Source organism: Oryza sativa, chromosome 9 (assembly GCF_034140825.1).
Source record: "Oryza sativa Japonica Group chromosome 9, ASM3414082v1".
Classification (NCBI taxonomy): domain Eukaryota; kingdom Viridiplantae; phylum Streptophyta; class Magnoliopsida; order Poales; family Poaceae; genus Oryza; species Oryza sativa.
Genome location: NC_089043.1, coordinates 25,485,217 through 25,505,823, shown reverse-complemented (window position 1 = coordinate 25,505,823; position 20,607 = coordinate 25,485,217). Strand labels below are relative to the sequence as shown.

General features: G+C 49.6%; 6 protein-coding genes across 8 annotated transcripts; 2 read left to right on the top strand and 4 right to left on the bottom strand.

Annotated features, from left to right (window-relative positions):
* The first annotated feature begins 782 nt into the window (after positions 1-782).
* Positions 783-2,638, top strand: LOC4347696 (uncharacterized). Its single transcript, XM_015756540.3, has one exon. The coding sequence runs from the start codon at positions 1,340-1,342 to the stop codon at positions 2,351-2,353; it is 1,014 nt and encodes a 337-aa protein (XP_015612026.1). The 5' UTR covers positions 783-1,339; the 3' UTR covers positions 2,354-2,638.
* A 447-nt stretch (positions 2,639-3,085) lies between these two features.
* Positions 3,086-4,757, bottom strand: LOC107278482 (uncharacterized). The gene is made up of 2 exons (XM_015756542.3): positions 4,095-4,757; positions 3,086-3,981 (listed from the first exon to the last, which is right to left on the bottom strand). Exons 1-2 carry the CDS (start codon positions 4,222-4,224, stop codon positions 3,695-3,697), a joined length of 417 nt encoding a protein of 138 aa, XP_015612028.1. The 5' UTR covers positions 4,225-4,757; the 3' UTR covers positions 3,086-3,694.
* A 1,609-nt stretch (positions 4,758-6,366) lies between these two features.
* Positions 6,367-7,267, top strand: LOC4347695 (probable E3 ubiquitin-protein ligase ATL44). Its single transcript, XM_015755486.3, has one exon. The coding sequence runs from the start codon at positions 6,407-6,409 to the stop codon at positions 7,058-7,060; it is 654 nt and encodes a 217-aa protein (XP_015610972.1). The 5' UTR covers positions 6,367-6,406; the 3' UTR covers positions 7,061-7,267.
* A 456-nt stretch (positions 7,268-7,723) lies between these two features.
* On the bottom strand, positions 7,724-9,256 carry LOC9267513 (proline-rich receptor-like protein kinase PERK2). Its single transcript, XM_015755485.3, has one exon. It carries the CDS (start codon positions 9,232-9,234, stop codon positions 7,945-7,947), a length of 1,290 nt encoding a protein of 429 aa, XP_015610971.1. The 5' UTR covers positions 9,235-9,256; the 3' UTR covers positions 7,724-7,944.
* A 541-nt stretch (positions 9,257-9,797) lies between these two features.
* On the bottom strand, positions 9,798-13,140 carry LOC4347694 (protein XAP5 CIRCADIAN TIMEKEEPER-like). Its single transcript, NM_001422928.1, has 12 exons — positions 12,836-13,140; positions 12,187-12,252; positions 12,041-12,105; positions 11,842-11,954; positions 11,413-11,488; positions 11,238-11,314; positions 11,060-11,121; positions 10,837-10,968; positions 10,686-10,739; positions 10,391-10,456; positions 10,236-10,310; positions 9,798-10,154 (listed from the first exon to the last, which is right to left on the bottom strand). Exons 1-12 carry the CDS (start codon positions 12,998-13,000, stop codon positions 10,104-10,106), a joined length of 1,002 nt encoding a protein of 333 aa, NP_001409857.1. The 5' UTR covers positions 13,001-13,140; the 3' UTR covers positions 9,798-10,103.
* A 648-nt stretch (positions 13,141-13,788) lies between these two features.
* On the bottom strand, positions 13,789-18,873 carry LOC4347693 (uncharacterized). 3 transcript variants are annotated; one of them, XM_066304116.1, is made up of 3 exons: positions 17,369-18,873; positions 14,281-17,244; positions 13,789-14,184 (listed from the first exon to the last, which is right to left on the bottom strand). In XM_066304116.1, the coding sequence occupies exons 2-3, from the start codon at positions 16,796-16,798 to the stop codon at positions 14,117-14,119; spliced, it is 2,586 nt and encodes an 861-aa protein (XP_066160213.1). In that variant the 5' UTR covers positions 16,799-17,244; positions 17,369-18,873; the 3' UTR covers positions 13,789-14,116. The 3 variants fall into 3 exon arrangements, with proteins under 3 accessions (XP_066160213.1, XP_015611028.1, XP_015611026.1); XM_015755542.3 differs by having other exon boundaries at positions 17,756-18,873; XM_015755540.3 differs by having other exon boundaries at positions 14,281-18,873.
* Positions 18,874-20,607: the final 1,734 nt, after the last annotated feature.

The window sequence follows — 20,607 nt, the reverse complement described above, 5'->3', positions numbered from 1 at the left end:
TTGGGCCTCTTGCCGATTTGGCCCTTGAGGATATGGCTCGAAATCGAATATTGTAGGGCATTATGCTAGTCCATGCCCTCATGGAAAGCATGATATACTTGCTCTTACTTGAATAACATAACACCAAGCAACCAACTATCGTTGCATGATTCATAGGGTTTTTTTATTATGTACGCCCAACGAGCATCTCGTTTGGAGCAACTGAAATGGATATTGAATTGCTTCTGAAACGAAGCACCGGCTTTCAGTTGAACTTCTGCAAGCTTCAGTTAACTTGAAATCCAGTTCTGTTCTAGGTTAAAAATAAAACACGCTTAATTGCAGAACATGTTGAAAGGCTTGAAGCTCATGTGGCTCACCGTGCATTGTCCTTCGTTTTCGTCCTTTTAAGAGCAATCGATGGATGGAGAAAACGTACAAATCCACGTGTTACATGGTGAATACCGGATAGGGATCGTTCCTATTCAGCTAGTACTATATTATTGGAGAGTTTACTATAGGCAGCTGACCGAGGGAACCTTGACAGCAAAGCTCCCATTTGTCTGTAGTGTGATTCCCGTGGTAATTTATCTTGCAACCTGAACCTAAAATAGAAAAGTATCATGTGTAAAAGATGCTAATTGAGATGCCCTTGGACTTAGAGACTCATCACATCCTGATTCTATTGTACAGCCTGCCAGTAGACCACAATACCACATGGCTATTGCAAGTTTGTAACACTTTCACCTTTCTCTGCTAGTAGGTGCTTCTGCTGCTGCATCTCTGCAATCAATCAATCTATGGCTTGTAAATCTGAATCAATTAAAAGCTCCAACCTTTTCCCCCGACATGCCATTCCATGAGCGCCTGGAACCTTCATCTTCAATTCACCATGACATGTTGACATTATAATACGGCATCCAACCATACAACGCAACACCATATATGACCCACCTCACTCACCTATCATTGTCCTCGTGGCCCCTTTCCCCTCACTATCCCGCCATAAAAACCATCACTCCCTATGAGTAAAGAACTCCAAAAACGTTCTTGTCCTTAGAAAAAAAAATCTTGTTTGGCCAGCCACACCTAACGCCAGTTCAACCAAGAACTCGGCTTTGCCTCTGTTCCTCCTTCCGAGTCCCAATCGGAATAGATCGATATCATCTCCTCTCATCTCATCTTAATTATCTCTCCCATGTGTCCCTAGACATATAGTCCATGCACTAATCGATCGATATATCTATATAGTTTTCGAGAGATATTTTGCTGGTTGCAATTAGTCTCGAGCTTACAGCGACCTTCCAGGTCAGAGGTAGCCGGATTAAATCCTTGGTTTATTTATAGTGCTTGATCGATCATGTCGTCTTCCTCCAATAGCGACTCCGGCAAGAAGGGCGGCAACCCTCTGGAAGCCATGGGCGCCTTCTTCTCGTCGCAGGTGAACCGCCGGAAGCTGGTCACCAGCGAGAAGCAGGCGCTGGCCACGCGGCTGTCCGCCGGCGGCGAGGCGTTCCCCGGCAGCGAGCACCGGCCGGCCGACCGGAAGACGTGGATGGCGGAGCTCGGGCCGGAGCGGCTGCGCGTGCACCAGCTGGTGTGGCCGGGGACGCACGACTCGGCGACGAACAAGATCGGCATCCCGTTCGTGACGCGCCCCTTCGCGCAGTGCCAGTCGCTGTCGGTGTACGAGCAGCTCGCCGCGGGCGCCCGCGTCATCGACGTGCGCGTCCAGGAGGAGCGGCGCGTCTGCCACGGCGTGCTCGCAACCTACTCCGTCGACGTCGTGCTCGACGACGTGAGGAGGTTCCTCGGCGAGACGGCGTCGGAGGTGGTGATCCTCGAGGTGCGCACCGAGTTCGGCCACGACGACCCGCCGGAGTTCGGCAGGTACCTGGTGGAGCAGCTCGGCGAGCACCTGATCCCGCAGGACGAGGCGGTGTTCCACAAGACCATCGCCGAGCTCCTCCCGCGGCGGCTCATCTGCGTGTGGAAGCCGCGCAAGTCGCCGGCGCCCAAGCCCGGCGAGCCGCTGTGGAGCGCCGGCTACCTCAGGGACAACTGGATCGACACCGACCTGCCGGAGACCAAGTTCGAGAGCAACGTCAAGTTCCTCGGCGAGCAGCCGCCGGTGGCCGACCGGAGGTTCTTCTACCGGGTGGAGAACACGGTGACGCCGCAGGCCGACAACCCGGTGCTCTGCGTCCGGCCGGTCACGCGGCGGATCCACGGCTACGCCCGCCTCTTCATCGCCGAGGTCTTCGCCAAGGGCCTCGGCGACAAGCTGCAGGTGTTCTCCACCGACTTCATCGACGGCGACTTCGTCGACGCCTGCGCCGGCGTCACCAAGGCCCGCGTCGACGGCGCCGCGTGAGATTGCATGGCCGGGCCCTGTAGTAATTAGAGGGGTCGCCGCGTTTAGAGGATTTGCTTCGTTTCGCCGGTGTCGCAGCGTACGTACAGATTAGTTTGTGTTGTTCGTGTTAGACACGTGATTTATGAATGATTTATTATCATGCATGTGTTGGGCGTTCGTGTGTGATTTAATTGTTGAAATGTATATAGTGGTGAAATTGCTCGTGTACAAAGGAATAATCGCAAAGTGCTCGTTTTGTTGTGATCGTTCGTAACGAGGGTAATGGAGAGGATCAAATTGGTATTTGATTGTGTTCCCTCTATTTCTTTTTGTGCGTTAGATGAATGAATTAATTCGTTAATGTTACTTCGAGTTGGAGACGGTTTTGAATTATTTATGTTTACCAGTAACTTATATGAACCTGCGTTATAATAGAGCTTCATGTGAACCATGAAAATGGATAGTTTTCCTTTTTACCGCTAAGATCATGTGACTTAACAGAAAATCTTAATAACTCATTGTACCGCGTTTCGAAAAAAGAATATCAATCAGCAATGAATTGATAAAACGGGAGGGTTTTATCTCGCTTATTGGACTATAAGCCCCAATTGTCCTAATCAACAAATCAATTGAAACTGTTTTTAAAGTAGAAATCAAAGAGTACACATGCTCTCTTTATCCATGGTGACCGCGACATGTCAACTAACACGACTGAATCCAAAATAAAATAAAAAAAATACAGGTCAGCACTATCTGAATTTGCTGGGATTCCAGAAGGTCCAGTTACATAGCCTACAATAGCCCACTTATTTCTGAAGGCTTCAGTTCTGTTTACTTGGGCCGACACTATGTACAGGCCTTGCTTGTGTCTATTCACATGGGCCTCAGACTAACTAATCATGCAATAAGTTCATCTAAGATCCCTTAACTTGTCAACAAATCTGATTTTCGTCCCTCAACCAGAAAACCATACACAACGGGTCCCTCAACTATTAAAACCGGTGCAGATGAGGTCCCTCAGCGGTTTTGGATGACGTGGAGCCTACGTGGTTAATTTAACTCGGTCTTCATCTGACGTGGCGCTGATGTGGCGCTTACGTTGCAATTCAATCCGGAAAAATAATAAAACTCGTGGGACCCACATGTCAGTTTCACACATAAATTAATAAAAATGGTGGGGCCCACGTGGGCCCCACATGTCATTCTCACCCCTCTTCTTCTTCCTCCTCCTATCCCTCCATCTCCCTCTCTTCATCTCTCTCCCCTATCCTCTCTCCAGGTGCGATGGAGAGGCAGTGGTGCACGGCGGCCGGCGGGAGAGGAGGGAGCGGCGCGGCGGCGGAGGCAAGGCTCCGGCAGCTATGGGCGTAAGAGGAAGGGGCGGTGGGAGTTGGCCCTAGCTGCGGCAGACGGCAGGACAGGAGCTGCACAACCGAGGCCCCGCCGGCGCCGACTCCTTCTTGATGTCGCCGGCGCCGCCAAGGCTGAGGAGGTGGACGCGGTGGTGGTGGAGGAGGAGGAGGACCGCGGCGCGGCGCGGTTCCATGAGCGGAGGCTGGTGGTGGTGTTTGTGCTGCCATCCCAGCCGATGTGCGCCACGTGCTGGCGGTGGTGGTCCGCCGCGCCGCCACCCTCGCCGCCGCCGCCTAGACACGCACACAGCATCACTAATACCAAACTCCTAAATCACCCCACAAAAAACAATCGACAAGATCGAGCAGAAGTGAAGAATAAGCATCCAAGACTCCAAACAACGAACCTTGGGGCTTCTTGCCGCTCTTGCCGCCTCCATCGACGACGTCCACGCTGGATCCATTGCGGCAGGTGGAGGAGAAGAGGATCACGATGAACCGGTCCATCCGCCGCTGCTCCTTGCCACTATTGCTCATGGCTAGCTAGCCACTGCTAGCTAAGCTGATACTATCTTGGAATCAAATCGCTTGCCGCTTTGGCTGAACCTGTACTGGTATGGGGGTCTTGACCCTTGCTCAAAAAAAAAATCTTGGAATCAAATCAATGTCTGCTCCTCGCCGGCGTGCGCTGCGATAGCGGCCAGATGCTGAGGGACGGGAGCAGCACCTCCGCGGCCTTGGCGACTGGTGCCGCGGGAGCGGCGGCGGAGCCTCTCTCCGCGGCCGATGCATGCTGGCTCCCCTCGGCAGCGGCGGCGGCTCTGGGGGCGTCCTCCGCCATGGCTGCGGGTAAGTGGGAGAGGGAGGGATCTATGGCGTGGAGAGAGGAGAGACCGAGAGAGAGAAAAGAAGCTCCGCCGCCCCTTCCTCTTCCGCCCACAGCCGCCGGAGCCATGCCTCCGCTGCCGCGCCGCTCCCTCCTCTCCCGCCGGCCGCCATGCCCCACTGCCTCTCCGTTGCGCCTGGAGAGAGGATATGGGAGAGAGATGGAGGGAAATGGGGAGAGAGAGAGGAGGAAGAAGAGGGATGAGAATGACAAGTGGGCCCACTTTTTTTTTATTATTTTGTGTGTGGAATTGACATGTGGGTCCCATGGGTTTTATTATTTTTTCCGGATCAAATTGCTCGACGTAGGTGCCACGTCAGCCAAAACCGCCTCCAAAACCGCCGAGTGACGTTATCTGCACCGGTTTTGATAGCTGAGAGACCCGTTGTGTCTGGTTTTTTGGTTGAGGGACGAAAATCGGATTCGTTGATAAGTTAAGGGACCTCAGATGAACTTATTCCACTAATCATCGACTGCATGGACATGGGCTTGGAAGAAAAGTTGGGCTTACAGAACATAGGCCCGGTTGGTTTCTTCTCACGTGCAGTGCTGAGTGCTCTAGCCAGCTCGGAAGGTTTGGCGTACTGCTGGATTGCATGGTGCGAAACGATATGAATTTTTGTTGGCCTTGGCAACCCAAATTCAGCGGGCGCGTTGCTGTAGAGTGTAGAGTTGTATTGCACGGTTCAAATCCATCGAACGTCTGTATTCCGGAGATAATGCCTATCGACAGCTTTGTGCAGATGGAGACCAGTTGGCAACAGAAAGACAAATTTGCACTGGAGTAGTAACCAGTACACACCGAACTGCATGCACGCCAAATTGTCCAGGCTTCTTCGTTCACACGATTCTTCGTTCACGAACGCAATAATAACCATGGAGTACAAGCTCGGATGTGTTGGTAATGCTACGTGTTTCAAATCAAAGGCCTGCTGTAGTTTTCAATTTTTTTTTTCTAAAAACATCACATCAAATCTTTAAACACATGCATCGAGCATTAAATATAGATAAAAACATAAACTAATTATACAGTTTGCATAAAAATCACGAGATGAATCTTTTAAGCCTAATTAGTTCATGATTAGCCATAAATGCTACAGTAATCCACATTTGCTAATTACGGTTTAATTAGGCTCAAAAGATTCGTCTCGCGGTTTTCAGATGAATTGTAAAATTAAATTTTTTATTCGTATCCGAAAACCCCATCCAAAAATTTTCTTTTCGCGGGTAGTGTTCGATCGCCCCATGCGATTTCCCTGAGATTTCCAGAGTCACCACATTTAGGAACCGAGATACACTGACAGTGATGCGATCGAAAAAAAAAATTCAACGCAGAATTGCAATGCACAGCGCTGGGCTGGCTGCTACCTCTCCCCAACCTACCTAGAGATGCACGCACCGTATTACTCCCCCCAGCCCAGCACGCAGATTGGTTACCTCCTCGACGCCTCGCGTCGGCTGACGCCTGACAGCTAGCCACCATCCAGCCAGCCAACGCGACTTCGCGGGCGATTGCGCATTCGCGGCGCGGCCTCGCGCACGGAAGAAACAGCCCAAACAAACAGCTAGTATCTCGCCCATCTCCCCGCGTCCGCGTGCACGCTGCGGCGTACGTCGCGTGCGCACACGGGAATTTCCCTTCCGCTACACAGGCGCGACGACGAATTGAAGCATCCGCGCGGTCCACTTCCCCGTTTGTTGCTTCCCCCACCTGGCCATGCACGCGTGCCGCGTACGGTGCGCGCGCGCGCTACAGCCTCGTTAAAACCCGCGTCGTTCTCACACACACTTCCACCATCTCCATCAGTGTGCACCACCACGAGAGCGGTGGCTATGCAGCCATGCGGGCGCCGTCTCCTCGGCGCCGGCACCGCCTCGCCGCCGCCGCTGCCGGGCTTGGGTTCGGCTTCGGCCCACTCGATGGACCGCGCGCAGCGGGCGCACATGGTGCGGGCGCTGGGGGTGACCACCACGGTGCTCTTCGTCGCCAGCGTCTCCTACATCGCGCTCACCGCGCTCTACGCCTGCTTCTGCGACGGCGGCGGGCGGCGACGGCGAGAAGACGGCGGGTCGTCGTCGGTGCGCCCCGAGCCGTCCGAGGAGACCAAGCGCGCGCTCGACGGGATCCCGGTGCACGTGGTCCAGATGCCGCCCCGCGACGGCGGCGGCGGCGGCGCCGACGAGGAGGGCGGCAGCGGCGACTGCGCGGTGTGCCTGGCGGAGTACGCCGCCGGGGACGAGGTGCGCGTGCTGCCGGCGTGCGGGCATGGGTTCCACAGGGAGTGCGTCGACCGGTGGCTGCTCACGCGCGCGCCCACCTGCCCCGTCTGCCGCGCACCCGTCGTCGCGCGCGTCGAGGGCCCGGACGACGACGCCAAGGAGGATTACTGCGGCGACGGCGAGAGCGTCGAGAGGCACGGCGGCGGCGGCGGCGACATTGGCTTCCTGTCCGTCGCCGGCGAGTCCCGCGTGCTTCCTGCGATTTGATTTTGCTACGAGTACTCATCAGCTGTAATAGGGTACTTAGTAGGTGTTTAGCTCAATTTTGCTAGCTGTGGACAAACGTAGCTTAGTAGGATGATTCGAGTTTGTTTATTGGCGAGAGCAATAACGATCATACGAGTAGTTTCACTTTCAGGGTTACAAGTTCATGTGCGATCAATCTGGTTATTTAGTTATTATACCTTCTTAAAATTTCTGACCTGAATTTGTAGGAAGTACTGTAGTATGCTTGTTTTGCTTCATACTCCTAGCTAGTAACCACTGATTGTTATGGTTTTCAGCAATCTGCAATCATCGTCAGAGTCTCAGACATTCAGACATCAGTCACCTGCACAAGAAATCTTTCGTACATACACCGTCGTCAGCCTACAACAAAGTAGAAAAATTTGCAGAGAGAAATCAGTGGCAGAGAATGTTAACAATGTTTAGGTCTGTGATTTGCAGACAAACAACGTGCGGTCGAGAACCAAGCGGATGGAGTCCAGCACATCATCGGTCGACATTCCTCACAACTGAATTAGCTTAGCTAGCTACTGTAGGACACCGTTCGTTACTTCAGCATCAAATTCAGCAACAGTGCAACACCTTGTAGAATTCAGAAAATATGACCTGTCTGTTGTTTTTTTTTTTAAAAGGAACATCTGTTGGTTTGATAAAACTTGAGGATTTTCATTTCATTAACAGGGATATACATAGTACATTTGCAAGAACACAAAACATTATTATAATCCCTACTTACACTCTGGCAACAACAACAATGTCACACAAATTGTCTTTCTACGAACATGACATGCTTTCTTGCTACAAATTTGACAAATCACTGACAAGGAAAGAAACACCATAAAAATCTTCAAGAAAGGGGGTAAAATTTAGAAGCCAAATCCAAGTGCAATCAGTAGAGAAACCAAGCCGGAGGTGACGACGACGGCGGCGTGCGCTCCTCTTGGCCGCTCGCCGGAGCTGTCCTCCAATGGCTGCCCCGCGCCGTTCAGCACCTGGTGCTGTCCAAACGCGCCCTGCTGCTGCCCCTGCCCCCCGATCGGGAGCCCCCCCGCCGCCGCGCCATGGCCAGCGCTCGGCGCCAGCGCGTCCGGCACCGCGGCGGCCTCCGGCGGCGGCGACGCTCCCAGTGGCAGGTGGTGCGGCGAACCGTGCTGCTGCGGCATGCCGCCGCCGGCGGGCGCAGCAGGCGGGAGTGCTATGCCACCTGGTGCGCCGGAAGGTGTCTTGCCGTGCGGCAATGGCGGGGAGAGAGCAGGCACGTCGACGGGTGGCAATGGCGTGTGAGGAACAAATGCCGTCGGAGCCGGCGGTGGCGACGAGTACAGCGGCTGGTCAGGAGAGACAGGGTACGTGTCGGCCGGCGGTGGTGGTGGCAGCGGCAAGTCCGGCGTGGCGGGTGTCGCGTCAGCTGGCGGCGGCGGCAGCAATGGCTGGTCAGGCATAGTGTCAACCGGTGGCTGGTCGGGCGAGGCGGGCAGCGACGTGTCAACCGGTGGCGCGAGCTGGTCTCCGAAAGACAGGTCCGAGCTCCCGGCGCCGGCGAGGGTCGACGCCGGCGGCGTCAGAAGCTTCGCTGTGGTTGTGGTCGACGGCGGCGGGAGCACGTCCATCGTCGGCGACGGCGAGACCGGCGCGGCCGCGCCGCACTGCTGCCCCGTCCACGGCTCGCCGCTCGCCTGCCACACCGACACGCCGTCCTTGCTCACGATCCTCATGTCGCCGCCGTCGTCAAGGCTCAGCGTTCCCGGCTCGGCGTCGATCCCGGTGTCCCAGAGAGAGTGCCCGCCGGCGAAGAGCTCGAGCCCCACCGGCGAGAACGCCAGGTCGCACGCGTCGGCGCCGCCGACAAGGGTGCACTCCGACTCCCACACGCTGCCACCACCGCCGGCGCCGCCGCCAGCCTGCTGGATTTGGACGTAGCACGCGTCGGCGCCCGGGCCACCGGCGGAGCTGTCCACGGCGCGGCGGAGGTACGCGGCGTACGACCCAGACGGCGAGGTGAGGAAAGGCTGCGCGCTCTGGCCGACGTCCACGGCGGGCGCGACGGTGGCGATCACCTGCTGCTCGGTGGTTCTTGATATGTAGCTTTTGGGAGAGGCGGCCATGGCGGCGGCGAGCCGCATCACGAGCAGGAGGACAGCAAGTGAAGAAGACATGGTGAAAATGGTGGTGAGGTGTGAGGAGCTTGGCAATGGAGGGGGTAGGGTTTTAATGGAGGCAAGAGGAGGATTTGGTGCAGCTTTTTTGTGGAGCAACTCTCAGGTGTAGTGGTAGTAGGAGAAAGGTGTGCATTGCATGGAGATGGATGGAGTAGAGGGAATCTGAAGTTTTAATCCAAGATTAATTAGCCCAAGTTTCAGTTAGAGATTGTAGTGTAGTTGGGGTCATTTGGTCATGTTCATTTGTTCAACAGATCCAACAGGTTGCATTAGGTGGAATGCAGCCAAACTTTTTCAGTCTGTACTCTGTCTAACACTCTAATTCAGGATAACTTTGTTAATAGGTATTGATACCTTCCCAAAAAATAAATGGAAAACTACTGGTTATATCAGTTCAAAAGGGACGTACTACTACTACTCAAGTTATGTATTGTGATTTTCTTCGCATTTCAGAAGAGTAGAATGTCCATGAACAGTTAAATGAGAAAAAAAAGACAGCGTGCACTAAATCACATATCATCGAAATGTGAATACACTATAACTAAACACATGCGTAAGCTATTTGAAACCATACACATCTCAAGAGAAGATAATCTGAAATGCAATCTCCCATACTCCCACGCAAACGGATATCCAAAACGAGTATGAAAACATTCACAGCTAGTTGATTTGAACATTAGTTCAGTTACATGGAATTGGCGTTCCACAAAATGGTAAAAAGCATACAGTTAGAGTGTGAATTCTTTCCAAACACTAATGATCTTTGGCACAACCGTACAATTACTGTAATAACTGTTGCAGAAATCCAAAGTAGAAACATGCGCAGGTTCAAGGCTCTCAATTTCTGCTGTATATTATTATGATTTTTAATCTCCATGGATCGTGTAACGCTCCCACTTCTTGGTAGGATCATAGATCTGCAAGACAGGCTAGTTGTTACTCCAAAGAATATCTATGCCTTGTACAAGAATGAAAGGATAAAAAGGTGAATGTCCAACCTCCCATCTTGATGCAGGAAATATATGTTTGTTTTTCTCATACCAGTGTCTCTCTACGACTTTTCCCGCATGAGACTACAGTCATAAAGCATGAGGTAGAAACTTAGAATGCAACATTGGGAACTACAAATACAAGATATCGGTAGACATGTTACCTCGTCCTTTTCTTTTGTTGCATCAGCAATGGTCCGCACATCCTCATGAACATCAAAGTGGAAAAGCTGAGAAAGAAAGGACAGAAAAACAAGTGTCAGCAAATGATTAACTCAGGTCATCAATATTCGTCTGGACAAACAGAAAAATATCCTGTCCGCAGAAGAACCGAAGTTCTATGTTGTGACATCCATGTCTTAAAATAAAGTGATTATACATATGAATGAATTATATATAAGCTATCAACATATTTTATCAAAACAAATACCACAGGAGTACTAACAAATCATGCATTACCGGTCCACTCTTGCCCCTTGCTTTGTTGATAATCAACTCATAGAAGCTATGTTGCTGTTACCAAAACAACAAACATGGGATTAAAATAAGAGTAAAAAAATACATAAACAACAATGCAATTGACAAGGTAACAAACATAAGCTTTGCATACATGAGGGATAATAAGATCTTCCTTCACATAAAGAAGATTCTCAACTGATGTTGTCCGCACTTCACGGAACTCAGGGGCAAGCTGCTGCTGAACAGCCCTTAGGAATTCTCCAATGGAGTCACCTTTACGGACCTGCCAGGTATATAGGTGTTGTTTCAATCATATGGTCCACATGTTCAGAACAATCAAAAGAGGAACACCTTTTTCAATGGTTAGAAATTACCTGGATAACTCTCCTATGCCCAGTGCCATCCCAGTAACTGTAAGTAATTGTCAGAGGTTCATCTGACACACGAGGCATTTTGCTAATCAGTTAGGATGCAAAAATTACTCACAAGGGAAAAATAGAGTGAAATGATTAAACACTAATGGTAATTAATGCTATAAGCTTGTGGCAATACTTTTAATCAGTTCCTGCTCACGCGACCATTGTTTCTTCAAACGCTCTCGCTCTGCTTGTTCCTCTGCTTCTCTCTCCCTGATGGATCATTCTTAGCAACCAGCTTGCAGGTTAAACAACACATGGAAACAAATAATCGATCATCACAGAAAGATAATCATAAACTAAAAGAATACCTGTCAGGAAGAAAACTTGTCTCAACAGTAGGGTCCTTCCCAAGTTTGACAGGACCATGTTTCTTTTGAGGTTCTTCTGTAAAACAATTTAAAGCATAATGTCCATACTTGCTTTACAGGTAAGGTAACTTCACAAACTTAAACAAATCAAGATTCAGGACACACACACAAAAAAAGGACAGTACAAACACAAACCCCATGGCACTAAACTGCCAATTCATAACGTAAACAATAGAGAGAGAATGTTCATTCTGAATGAAACCCTGCCCAGGACCCAATCTTTGCTTAGATGCTTTGACTAAATTAGTTTGTCGAGTTGATTCATTTAAGGGACGTCACATGAGATGTTCAAACATTAACAAAAAAGTTAGAACATGGTAATACAAAATAGGATATCACAAGACCCTAGAAAGGTTAAGAGGACCATACGATTCTCAAATTCATCCTCATCACTTCCATTCTCAATCTCATCACAGAAAGATAACCGTGGATCTCCCCTCACTCTCCTCTTTTTCCGCTTTTGCATTTGCAATTCTTCTTCCCTGAAAACAAAAAATAAATAAACTATTTTGATATACACATATAAGGTAATGGCACAAATTATGATAGACTAGGACTCCAATCTCACTCTTGTTGCAACTTTTGAAGCTTCTCCTTCTCTTCTTCCTCAATTTTGGTCCGTATATTAACCCTCTGTTCAGCCACATGGATGAAACATTAGATGGTGAAAATTCACTTTTTGACAGAATGGTAAGAAATATATCTGGATATTACCTTCTCGACATACTGCTCCCTTGTAACTAAACCGACTGTTTCCTTCTTAAACGCAGTCTCAAGAATCTGAAAGTCATAGTCCATACTGTTAGGTGTTAGCTTCTAAAACACAGATAAAAAATATATAAATTTCTGTTGTGCCTTTAGAAAATGAGATAATTCAGAACCATGCCAATTGTGAAGCATATATGGGGGGAAATGTTTTTTCTTTTAAGTTTAAAAGACAAAATATAACAGAAGTGGTTCAATACAAAAGCTATTCTGCAGCAAATCACATAGCTGTAGCAATCCAACATAGAACTACAGAAGTATAGATAACATCCACATCCTAATCAAATTAAACAAGAGAGATAAGACAAGTATCGACCAAGAGTATTACAAATGACAATTTCACATCACACCACCAGAGAACAAGCGCTTAAAAACCTAGGATGACAAGTACAACAAAATATGTGAAGGCATGGTAAGAAAAATGTAAGGACAACCAGTTCTAGTGAGAGACAAACTAGTTTCGCGAGTGCACGCGCACACAAATACGGAGATCAGTAGTAGGTCACTGAGCCTCACGGGCAAGCGAATTTTCCTACCTACGCGTGTGCCCTAGAAGGTAGAAGCCTAGTCCGATTCATATGATGGCGGATGGCCATACCTCGGAGGTGCTGGAGCCGAACTGGAGCAGGCCGGGCTGGCCATCGGAGGACTTGTTCTTGAGCTCCTCGATCTTGCGGCGCTCCGCCTCCCGCTGCTTCTCCAGCCGCCGGATCTTCACGGCGTCCTGAGCCGTGCCGACGTACCCGTCCCCGAACCCCGACATCTCGTCACCCCCGCCGCTCTTCCTCGGTCAGACGAGGGATTCCAGAGATTCCAGAGAAACTCGCAGCCGACGCGCGGCCGCCGCGGAAGGTGGAGACGGCAACCGGCGGTGGGATTGCTCGCCGCCGCCGAGAGCGGAAGGAATAGGGATTTGGGGAGGGGGAAACTGCTCGCTGCCCTCGCGCTTACTTGGGCTGGGCCTTACCGACTTACAATTTGAGGGAGTATTAGCTTAGTTGGGAAGTTGGGCCACGTTTCATAGAGGCCCACTAGACAAGTGCGGCCCGATGGATAGTCTGCCCTCGAGCTGCCGTTTTCCTATTAATTATTTTTTTTTAAAAAAAAGGAAAATGATACATAGAAAGTTCTTACAGACTTTTCATAAACATGATATGTCATTGATGTTGCATGTTACTACATCCGTCCCAAAATATAGTAACTTTTGGTTATAAATCTGGACACACAATTGTCTAGATTCATAGGTAAAAATGCTTACATTTTGGAGTATTTATATCTTGATACTCTATTTTATAACTACTGACTAAATGAAACGAACTTTTTTTTGGCTGAATCAATTCTTAGTAAGATTTTGAGAAAACAAAGTTTTAGTACAACTCAGCAAGTCAGAAACAATGTTACTGAAAGTCTTAGACACTTGAGATTTTTGTTGCAAGAGTTTTGTAAAAAAAAAGAAGAAGAAGAAGGTACAGTACGTAGTAATGCTGGAAGAAAAACACTTTTTTTTATAATGGAAGAAAGACGAAGAAATTAAACAAACAAGGTTTTTATATGACCAAACCAAACAAGTTTTAAATTGCTATAAATTGTTGAAAACCAAACAAATCATGATGTTACACAAGCATGATTCGACCGAGAATAAATGAAACCCAACATAAGTTTGGGACTTTAACACAAACAACTCCAGAAACATAGTTCGACGACCCATGCAAGAATTGCATGCACAACAACATCAATGGAGCAAAGCTCCCTAAGGCTCACAGAGCCACACGCCGAGTCAGGAAACGACATGGCTAAATTATTCGTTGAAACGGAAATGATGCAGACGAAATCTTCGGCACCAAATGGATTGACGACGAACAATCCAGCTTCTTGATGATTAAGCTTGCTTCTTCTTCATCCCACCTCCACGCTTCTTGCTACCGCCACCTGAGCTCCCCGGAGCATCTGCAACACGCACGATCGAGACGGCAAAAACTGCGTTAGGATTGCACATTTGTACACGGTGATCACGAGCAAAACCAAGCACGATCGATTAATTACCTGCCGGCGGCGGTGGCTGCTGGGCGCGAGAGGCGGCGGCGGTCTTACTCTTGTCCATCCTGTTCTTGCGACGCTCCCTGGCCTCCAGCTCCACCCTGTCGCGGCCACCACCTGCCACCGCAAACATGGGTCCACCAGTTCTCCTGCTGCTGCCGATCATCTCCCATGGCATATCGTCGACCGTAGCCTCGATCGCGCGGCGCTGCACGAGGTACTCCTCGAACGCCCCCGCCGGCGCGGCGGGCACCAGTCGCGCCCGCGCTGGCCCAGTCGGTGGACGAACCAGCACCGGCCAGGAAGGCAGCCCGGACGGCAGCGCCGGAGGCGCGGCTGGGGCGGCGGCAGCAGCAGCAGGAGGAGTAGGCGCGCGCGGCGTAGCAGCAGCAGGTGGAGAAGTGGGCGCTCGCCGCGCACGAAGATGAGGAGCAGGCAAGCGCAGTGAAAGAGGAGCGGTGGGCGCGCACGGCATAGCATACGACAAGCTCACGCCACCATAGCTGAAGCTGTAGCGGCCGATGGTCGTTGGCATGGTCCACCCACGAGGTGCAGCAGGAGGAGGAGTAGCCACGGGCGGCGCACGAAGATGAGGAGCAGGTGCGTGGAGTGCAAGAGGAGCAGTGGACGCGCGCGGCGCAGCGGACGACGAGCTCGCGCCGCTGTCGCTGAAGCTGTAGCGGGCGGTGGTCGGTGACACGGTCCACCCGCGCGGTGCAGCAACAGGAGGAGCTGGTGCGGATGACGCACGAGGATGGGGAACAGATACACGCAGTGCACGAAGATGAGGCGCAAGCGCGCGCAGTGCAAGAGGAGCACTGGGCATGCGCGGCACAGTAGATGGCGAGCTTGCGCTGTCGGGCGGCGTAGCAACAGGAGGAGCAATCATGGGCGGCGCAGTAGCAGGAGGAGCAGTCACGGGCGGCGTATGAACTGAAGGGGCAGGCGAGGGCAGCGTAGAAACTGGAGGAGCAGGCGCGGGTGGCGTAGGAACAGGAGGAGCAGGCATGTGCCGCACACGAAGATGAGGTGCTGGTGAGCGCAGTGCAAGAGAAGTAGTGGGCACATGTGGCGTACTAGATGACGAGCTCACTCCATCATAGTCGAAACTGTACCGGGCGGTGGTCAGTGACACAATAAACCCAGGCGGCACATCAGCAGGAGGAGCAGGCGCATGTGGCGTAGGAACAGGAGGGGCGGGCACGAGCGGTGTAGGAACAGTAGGAGCGGACGCGCGTGACACATGAAGATGAGGTGCAAGCGCGCGCAGTGCAAGAGAAGTAGTGTGCATGCGTGGCGTAGCAGACAACAAGCTTGCTCCATCGTAGCCGAAGCTGGGGCGGGTGGTGGTCGGTGAGACAGTAAACCTGGGTGGCACATCAGCAGGAGGACCAGGTGCGGGCGGCGTAGGAACAAGACGGGTAGGCGTGGGCGGCATAGGAACAGGAGTTGCAGGCGCGGGTGGTGTAGGAGCAGGAGGAGCAAGCGTGCGCGGCGCACGAAGATGAGGTGCAGGCGCGCGTAGTGCAAGAGAAATAGTGCGCATGCGTGGCGTAGCAAACGACGAGCTCGCTCCATCATAGCCGAGGCTGTGGCAGGTGGTGGTCGGTGACACAGTAAACCCGGGCGGCACATCAGCAGGAGGAGCAGGAGTGGCAGGCGTGGGCGGCGTAGGAACATGAAAGGTAGGCGCGGGTGGCGTAGGAGCAGGAGGAGCAAGCGTGCACGATGGCGCACGAAGATGAGGTGCAGGCGCGCGTAGTGAAAGAGAAGTAGAGCGCACGCGTGGCATAGTAGACGACGAGCTCGCTCCATCATAGCCGAAGTTGTGGCAGATGGTGGTCGATGACACAGTAAACCTGGGTGGCACATCGGCAGGAGGAGTAGGCGCGGGCGGTGTAGGAACAGGAGGAGCAGGCGCGGGCGGCATAGGAACATGAGTTGCAAGCGCGGGTGGCGTAGGAACAGGGGGAGCAAGCCCGCACGGCGCACGAAGATGAGGTGGCGCGCGCAGTGCAAGAGAAGCAGTGGGCGCACGCGGCATAGCAGACGACGAGCTCGCTCCACCGTAGCTGAAGCTATAGCGGGCAGTGGTCGGTGACACTGTCAACCCGACCAGCGCAACAGTAGAAGGAGTAGGCACGGGCAGTGCAGGAACATAAGGAGTAGTCTCGGGCGGTGCAGAATGAGCAATGGGTGTGAGCGGCGCAGCAGTCGACGAGCTCGCACCACCATCGCCGAAGCGGTCGTTGTCGGTGGTCGGTGATACGGTCCACCCACCGTGTGGCACAACAAGATGAGGAGCAGGCGCGGGCGGTGCAGGAACAAGAGGAGCAGGTACAGACGGCACGACAAGAAGAAGAAGAGGAGTAGGCCCCCGCGTGATAGTAGGAGCAGCGGGCGCAGTAGAGGATGAGCTCGCACCGCCGTAACCATAGCCAAAGCGGTAGCGGCCGGTGGCCGACGACACGGTCCACCTGCACGGGGGCACAGGCCACACGAATGTGGTGGCGATGGGCGTCATCGACGGCGCCGCGGGGCGGCGCGCGGTGGAGACGAGGAGCGGCGGTGGCGGTGCAGGCACTTGTGATTCTTCGGAAGTGAAGCTGGTGTCAATGATGTGGTAGCTCTCGCCGTCAGGGAGGAGTGACGGGACGATGCGGCTCCAGGGATTGCGGCTGGGCAGGCGCCTCTAGGCCGGGATGGCGTGTTGGGTCGGAGGCTGCTGGGCTGCCGCCCCGCCACCACCGCCGAGAAGCCGGTCCTGGCTGGCAAGGCGAATGGGCCGGATCGCCATGGCAGCGGCGATGGCGTAGGGGATGATGAGGTGGCGAGGTGGAAGGCCTTGACGGGCCGGGCTCTCGTTGGCATCTCCTTGCTGGGCCGGGTTCTCGTTGGCGTCTCCCATGGTAGGCAGGTCAGGTCGGCGGATTTCACCACCTTCCTCCGTTCGAATCTTGCAGACAAAACCTGTGTGGGGAAAAAAATTGAAAAAATGGCATTGGCGATGGCACCACACAAAACATACATGAACCTGCAAAAACCTGTAATAAATCGCTAGAATTTCACAGAGATCTGATAATCACAAGCTTACAAGAACGTCTAAACCTCCTGTAAACCACCAAGTCCCATGTAGATCTGATTAGAAAAAGCTTACAACAAAGTCTAGATCTTTAGATGGTGGATTTCAGGATTTCAAAAGCAAGAAACAAGTTTTTTTCTCTCTCTACTCTACGGTATTCAAAGCTATGTACTTCTAAGAACAGAAACTAGATTAGAATTTGTGACAAGCGAGAGGGAACTTACCTCTCTCCAATCTACGGTATTCAAAGCTATGTACTTTTAAGAACAGAAAACATATTAGAATTTGTGACAAGCGAGAAGGAACTTACCTCTCTACAAATCTACGGTATGCAAAGCTATGTACTTCTAAGAACAGAAACCAGATTAGAATTTGTGAGAAAAACAAGAGGGAACTTACCAGGTTGCAGGAAGCTTATTTCTTCATGTATCTGATTTCCTTCAATCTGTGTGTAGTTTTTACAGAATGGGGGCTTAGTTTTATAGTCAAATTTCAGTGCTTCACCCTGTCTTTGTGAACGCGTTCTATACACTGTCTCTTGTTTCTTTCTAAACATAACCAATTCTTTATCTGTGTGAAATATGTTGCACCGGTACAAAAAACTACTCCAAGCAAAAGGAAATGTTTTATAGTATATCACAATTGTATCCTCTAAAATAGGTGAGATATATTGAGATATGAACACAGATGTTTCAACTTTAGCCGAATCTCAGTGGTACTGATATATTGAGACATGAACACAGATGTTTTTTGAAACCCAAAAAAAAAGGTATGAACACGGAAAGTGACTGCCAACCAGTACAGCTGCATCCAACCGCCCACTGCTACTACTGATTTGGCCATAATAACATTACTACCAAATATACAAATCTTCCTGGACTTATTTGGTGGAGCATTTATTTCAGAACATATCTGGCATCAGCAACTAATTCATATCTAAGTATGGAGGTTCTCATTTATTTTTACAGATATATGAGGAGGTATATATCTGTAAAAATATACAAATCATTTAGATATGAATTAGTTGGTGATGCCGGATATATTCTGAAATAAATGCTCCACCAATTAAGTCCAGGAAGATTTGTATATTTCAGAAGTCTAGGAATATATATATATATATATATATATATATATAGTAAATTTGTTTGGTGCTCCATGGTGCCCGGGCACTATTGTTGAAATTGAGTATATACCCAATTCAAATGAGTATGAAACTTTTTCAATTACTTAGGTATTAACATTAACTACTTTACTAACTAGTTTAAAGCAAGTTTGAACTGAATTTGAACTTGTTTTTGTTAGATTTTGATTCTAGGTATATAGCATCCATATATATAATTAGTTAGGTATGTAATCATGGATTGTGAAATAAAGTTAAATTTGAGTTGTTTTGTTGATAAGTATAGGTATGAATCAAATTATTATAACTAGGTATATACTCACAATTTGAAAATTTTGAAAAATTTGAGTAATTTTGTGCATTAGATACCATGGTGCCCGGGCACCATGGTGCCCCATATAAGTGTCCTATATATATATATATATATATATATATATATATATATATATATATATATATATATATATATATATATATATATATATATATATATATACCCTTATATTTCAGAAGTCTTTGATAGAGTAAACTAAATGTGTGAAATTCAGCTATCGACAATGTCAACTCTATCTTAGACTTCTAAAATATAAGGGTATAGATATCTCCTAGTATAAATCAAGAGATATAAACCTACGCCACTCAAAGACTTGAGAAAAACTCAAAAAAATATAAATTAATTTCTAATCATGTACTACCCATGTAGTATTAGTTTTGGCACTTCGAGCTCCCTTCATAGAGGGATCTCTCTCAAGGAATGAGGTGTATATGTCTTTCTAAAAATGGGAGAAAACCTCATAAGTATATCCAAGTATAAGGGTGGCAATTGAGTTTATATGTTTAAATCTCAGCATGAAGATCTACGAGATTCGGCCGAAATGGAAATTTATACAACTAGCTTCCATGCGAGGACATGACCTGACATGTTTGACAGAATAATTATGATTTACTAGAAAGAAATTTCCTTGCTTGGAGTAGTTCTCGCTATCGTTGCAACTTATTTACACGGATAAAATAGTGTTTGTGTTCAAAAAGAAAGAAGAAACAATGCATAGGACTCGTTTACCTAGATACATGGGCTTAGGGTTATCATTGAGAACCGACGGGAGAAGCTTTGCAAAAGCACAGTCCCGGGAGTGGCCTTGGGGCCAAGTATGCCATCCTCTCAATGCGTGGTCATTTCCTTAGTAGCCCAAAGTGCGAGAGTGGATTCTAAGCTCTAGAGGACATCCCCTCATCATTCACATGTCATCTAAATGGTTATATTTTTTTTAAAAAAATAATAAAATAGATTAATATGTGATAGATTAGTTGTAGTTTTTTGCAACTTGTAGAAGTTTAATTTTAACTTGCATGTTTATGAAGTTATCTATCACATATTAATCTATCCAGTTGATTTTTTTTAATTTTTTCATAAACATTTGGATGACATGCAAGCAATGAGAGAATGTCCCCTCGAGAGTTTAGAATAGTTTCTCCCAAAGCGCTCTTTTCACCAAGGTGGCGGCAAAGGTGCAAGAGGGAAAGAATAATGCTAATGTCCACCCTTGACCTCTATGCCTCGATCATTTATTCCTGTGGATACCAAATCACACAAGTAATATAAGAACACATCATGCTGCACATGGTTAAGGATGATACCTTGGCCGCTACCCTAACATCATCGACCTAGATCAAGGATACAAGTGGACAGACCTGAGAACCAACTTATAATATAGATAAGCGGATAACCCAGCGCACTTATAACCTAGATCTAGTGGTCGGTGCGTGCGGAAGACAAGGCCATCATCCATGTACAAGAAGGAAAATACAGCCCCACATAGGATCGTATGGATGTCAAATCAACCATGTAAGAACATATCATGCCACACATGGGGAAGAATGATACCTTGGTTGCCATCCTAACATCATCAACTGAGATCTAGTGGGTGATGCATGGGGAAGACGGGCTCATCATCCATGTGCGAGAAGGAAAAGCTAGCCCCGCCCAAGATCATGTGGATTCCAAATAAGCAAAGTAAGAACACATCATGCCGAGATAAGGAAGAATGATACCTTGGCCGCCAACATAGATCGACTAGCTGATGAGTGGGGAAGATGAGCCGCCATCCTTGCACGGGGAAGGAAAACTGGA

Excerpts from the sequence above, each read along its gene's own strand:
- LOC4347696 (XM_015756540.3), top strand. The coding sequence starts at position 1,340 with ATGTCGTCTTCCTCCAATAGCGACTCCGGCAAGAAGGGCGGCAACCCT.
- LOC107278482 (XM_015756542.3), bottom strand. The coding sequence starts at position 4,224 with ATGAGCAATAGTGGCAAGGAGCAGCGGCGGATGGACCGGTTCATCGTG. Across the intron at positions 3,982-4,094 it reads GAGCGGCAAGAAGCCCCAAG|GCGGCGGCGGCGAGGGTGGC; the intron begins GTTCGTTGTTTG and ends GTGCGTGTCTAG.
- LOC4347695 (XM_015755486.3), top strand. The coding sequence starts at position 6,407 with ATGCAGCCATGCGGGCGCCGTCTCCTCGGCGCCGGCACCGCCTCGCCG.
- LOC9267513 (XM_015755485.3), bottom strand. The coding sequence starts at position 9,234 with ATGTCTTCTTCACTTGCTGTCCTCCTGCTCGTGATGCGGCTCGCCGCC.
- LOC4347694 (NM_001422928.1), bottom strand. The coding sequence starts at position 13,000 with ATGTCGGGGTTCGGGGACGGGTACGTCGGCACGGCTCAGGACGCCGTG. Across the intron at positions 11,489-11,841 it reads TGAGGATGAATTTGAGAATC|AAGAACCTCAAAAGAAACAT; the intron begins GTATGGTCCTCT and ends ATTGTTTTACAG. Across the intron at positions 10,740-10,836 it reads AAGATCTTATTATCCCTCAT|CAACATAGCTTCTATGAGTT; the intron begins GTATGCAAAGCT and ends TTTTGGTAACAG.
- LOC4347693 (XM_015755540.3), bottom strand. The coding sequence starts at position 16,798 with ATGACGCCCATCGCCACCACATTCGTGTGGCCTGTGCCCCCGTGCAGG. Across the intron at positions 14,185-14,280 it reads GCAGCCACCGCCGCCGGCAG|ATGCTCCGGGGAGCTCAGGT; the intron begins GTAATTAATCGA and ends TGCGTGTTGCAG.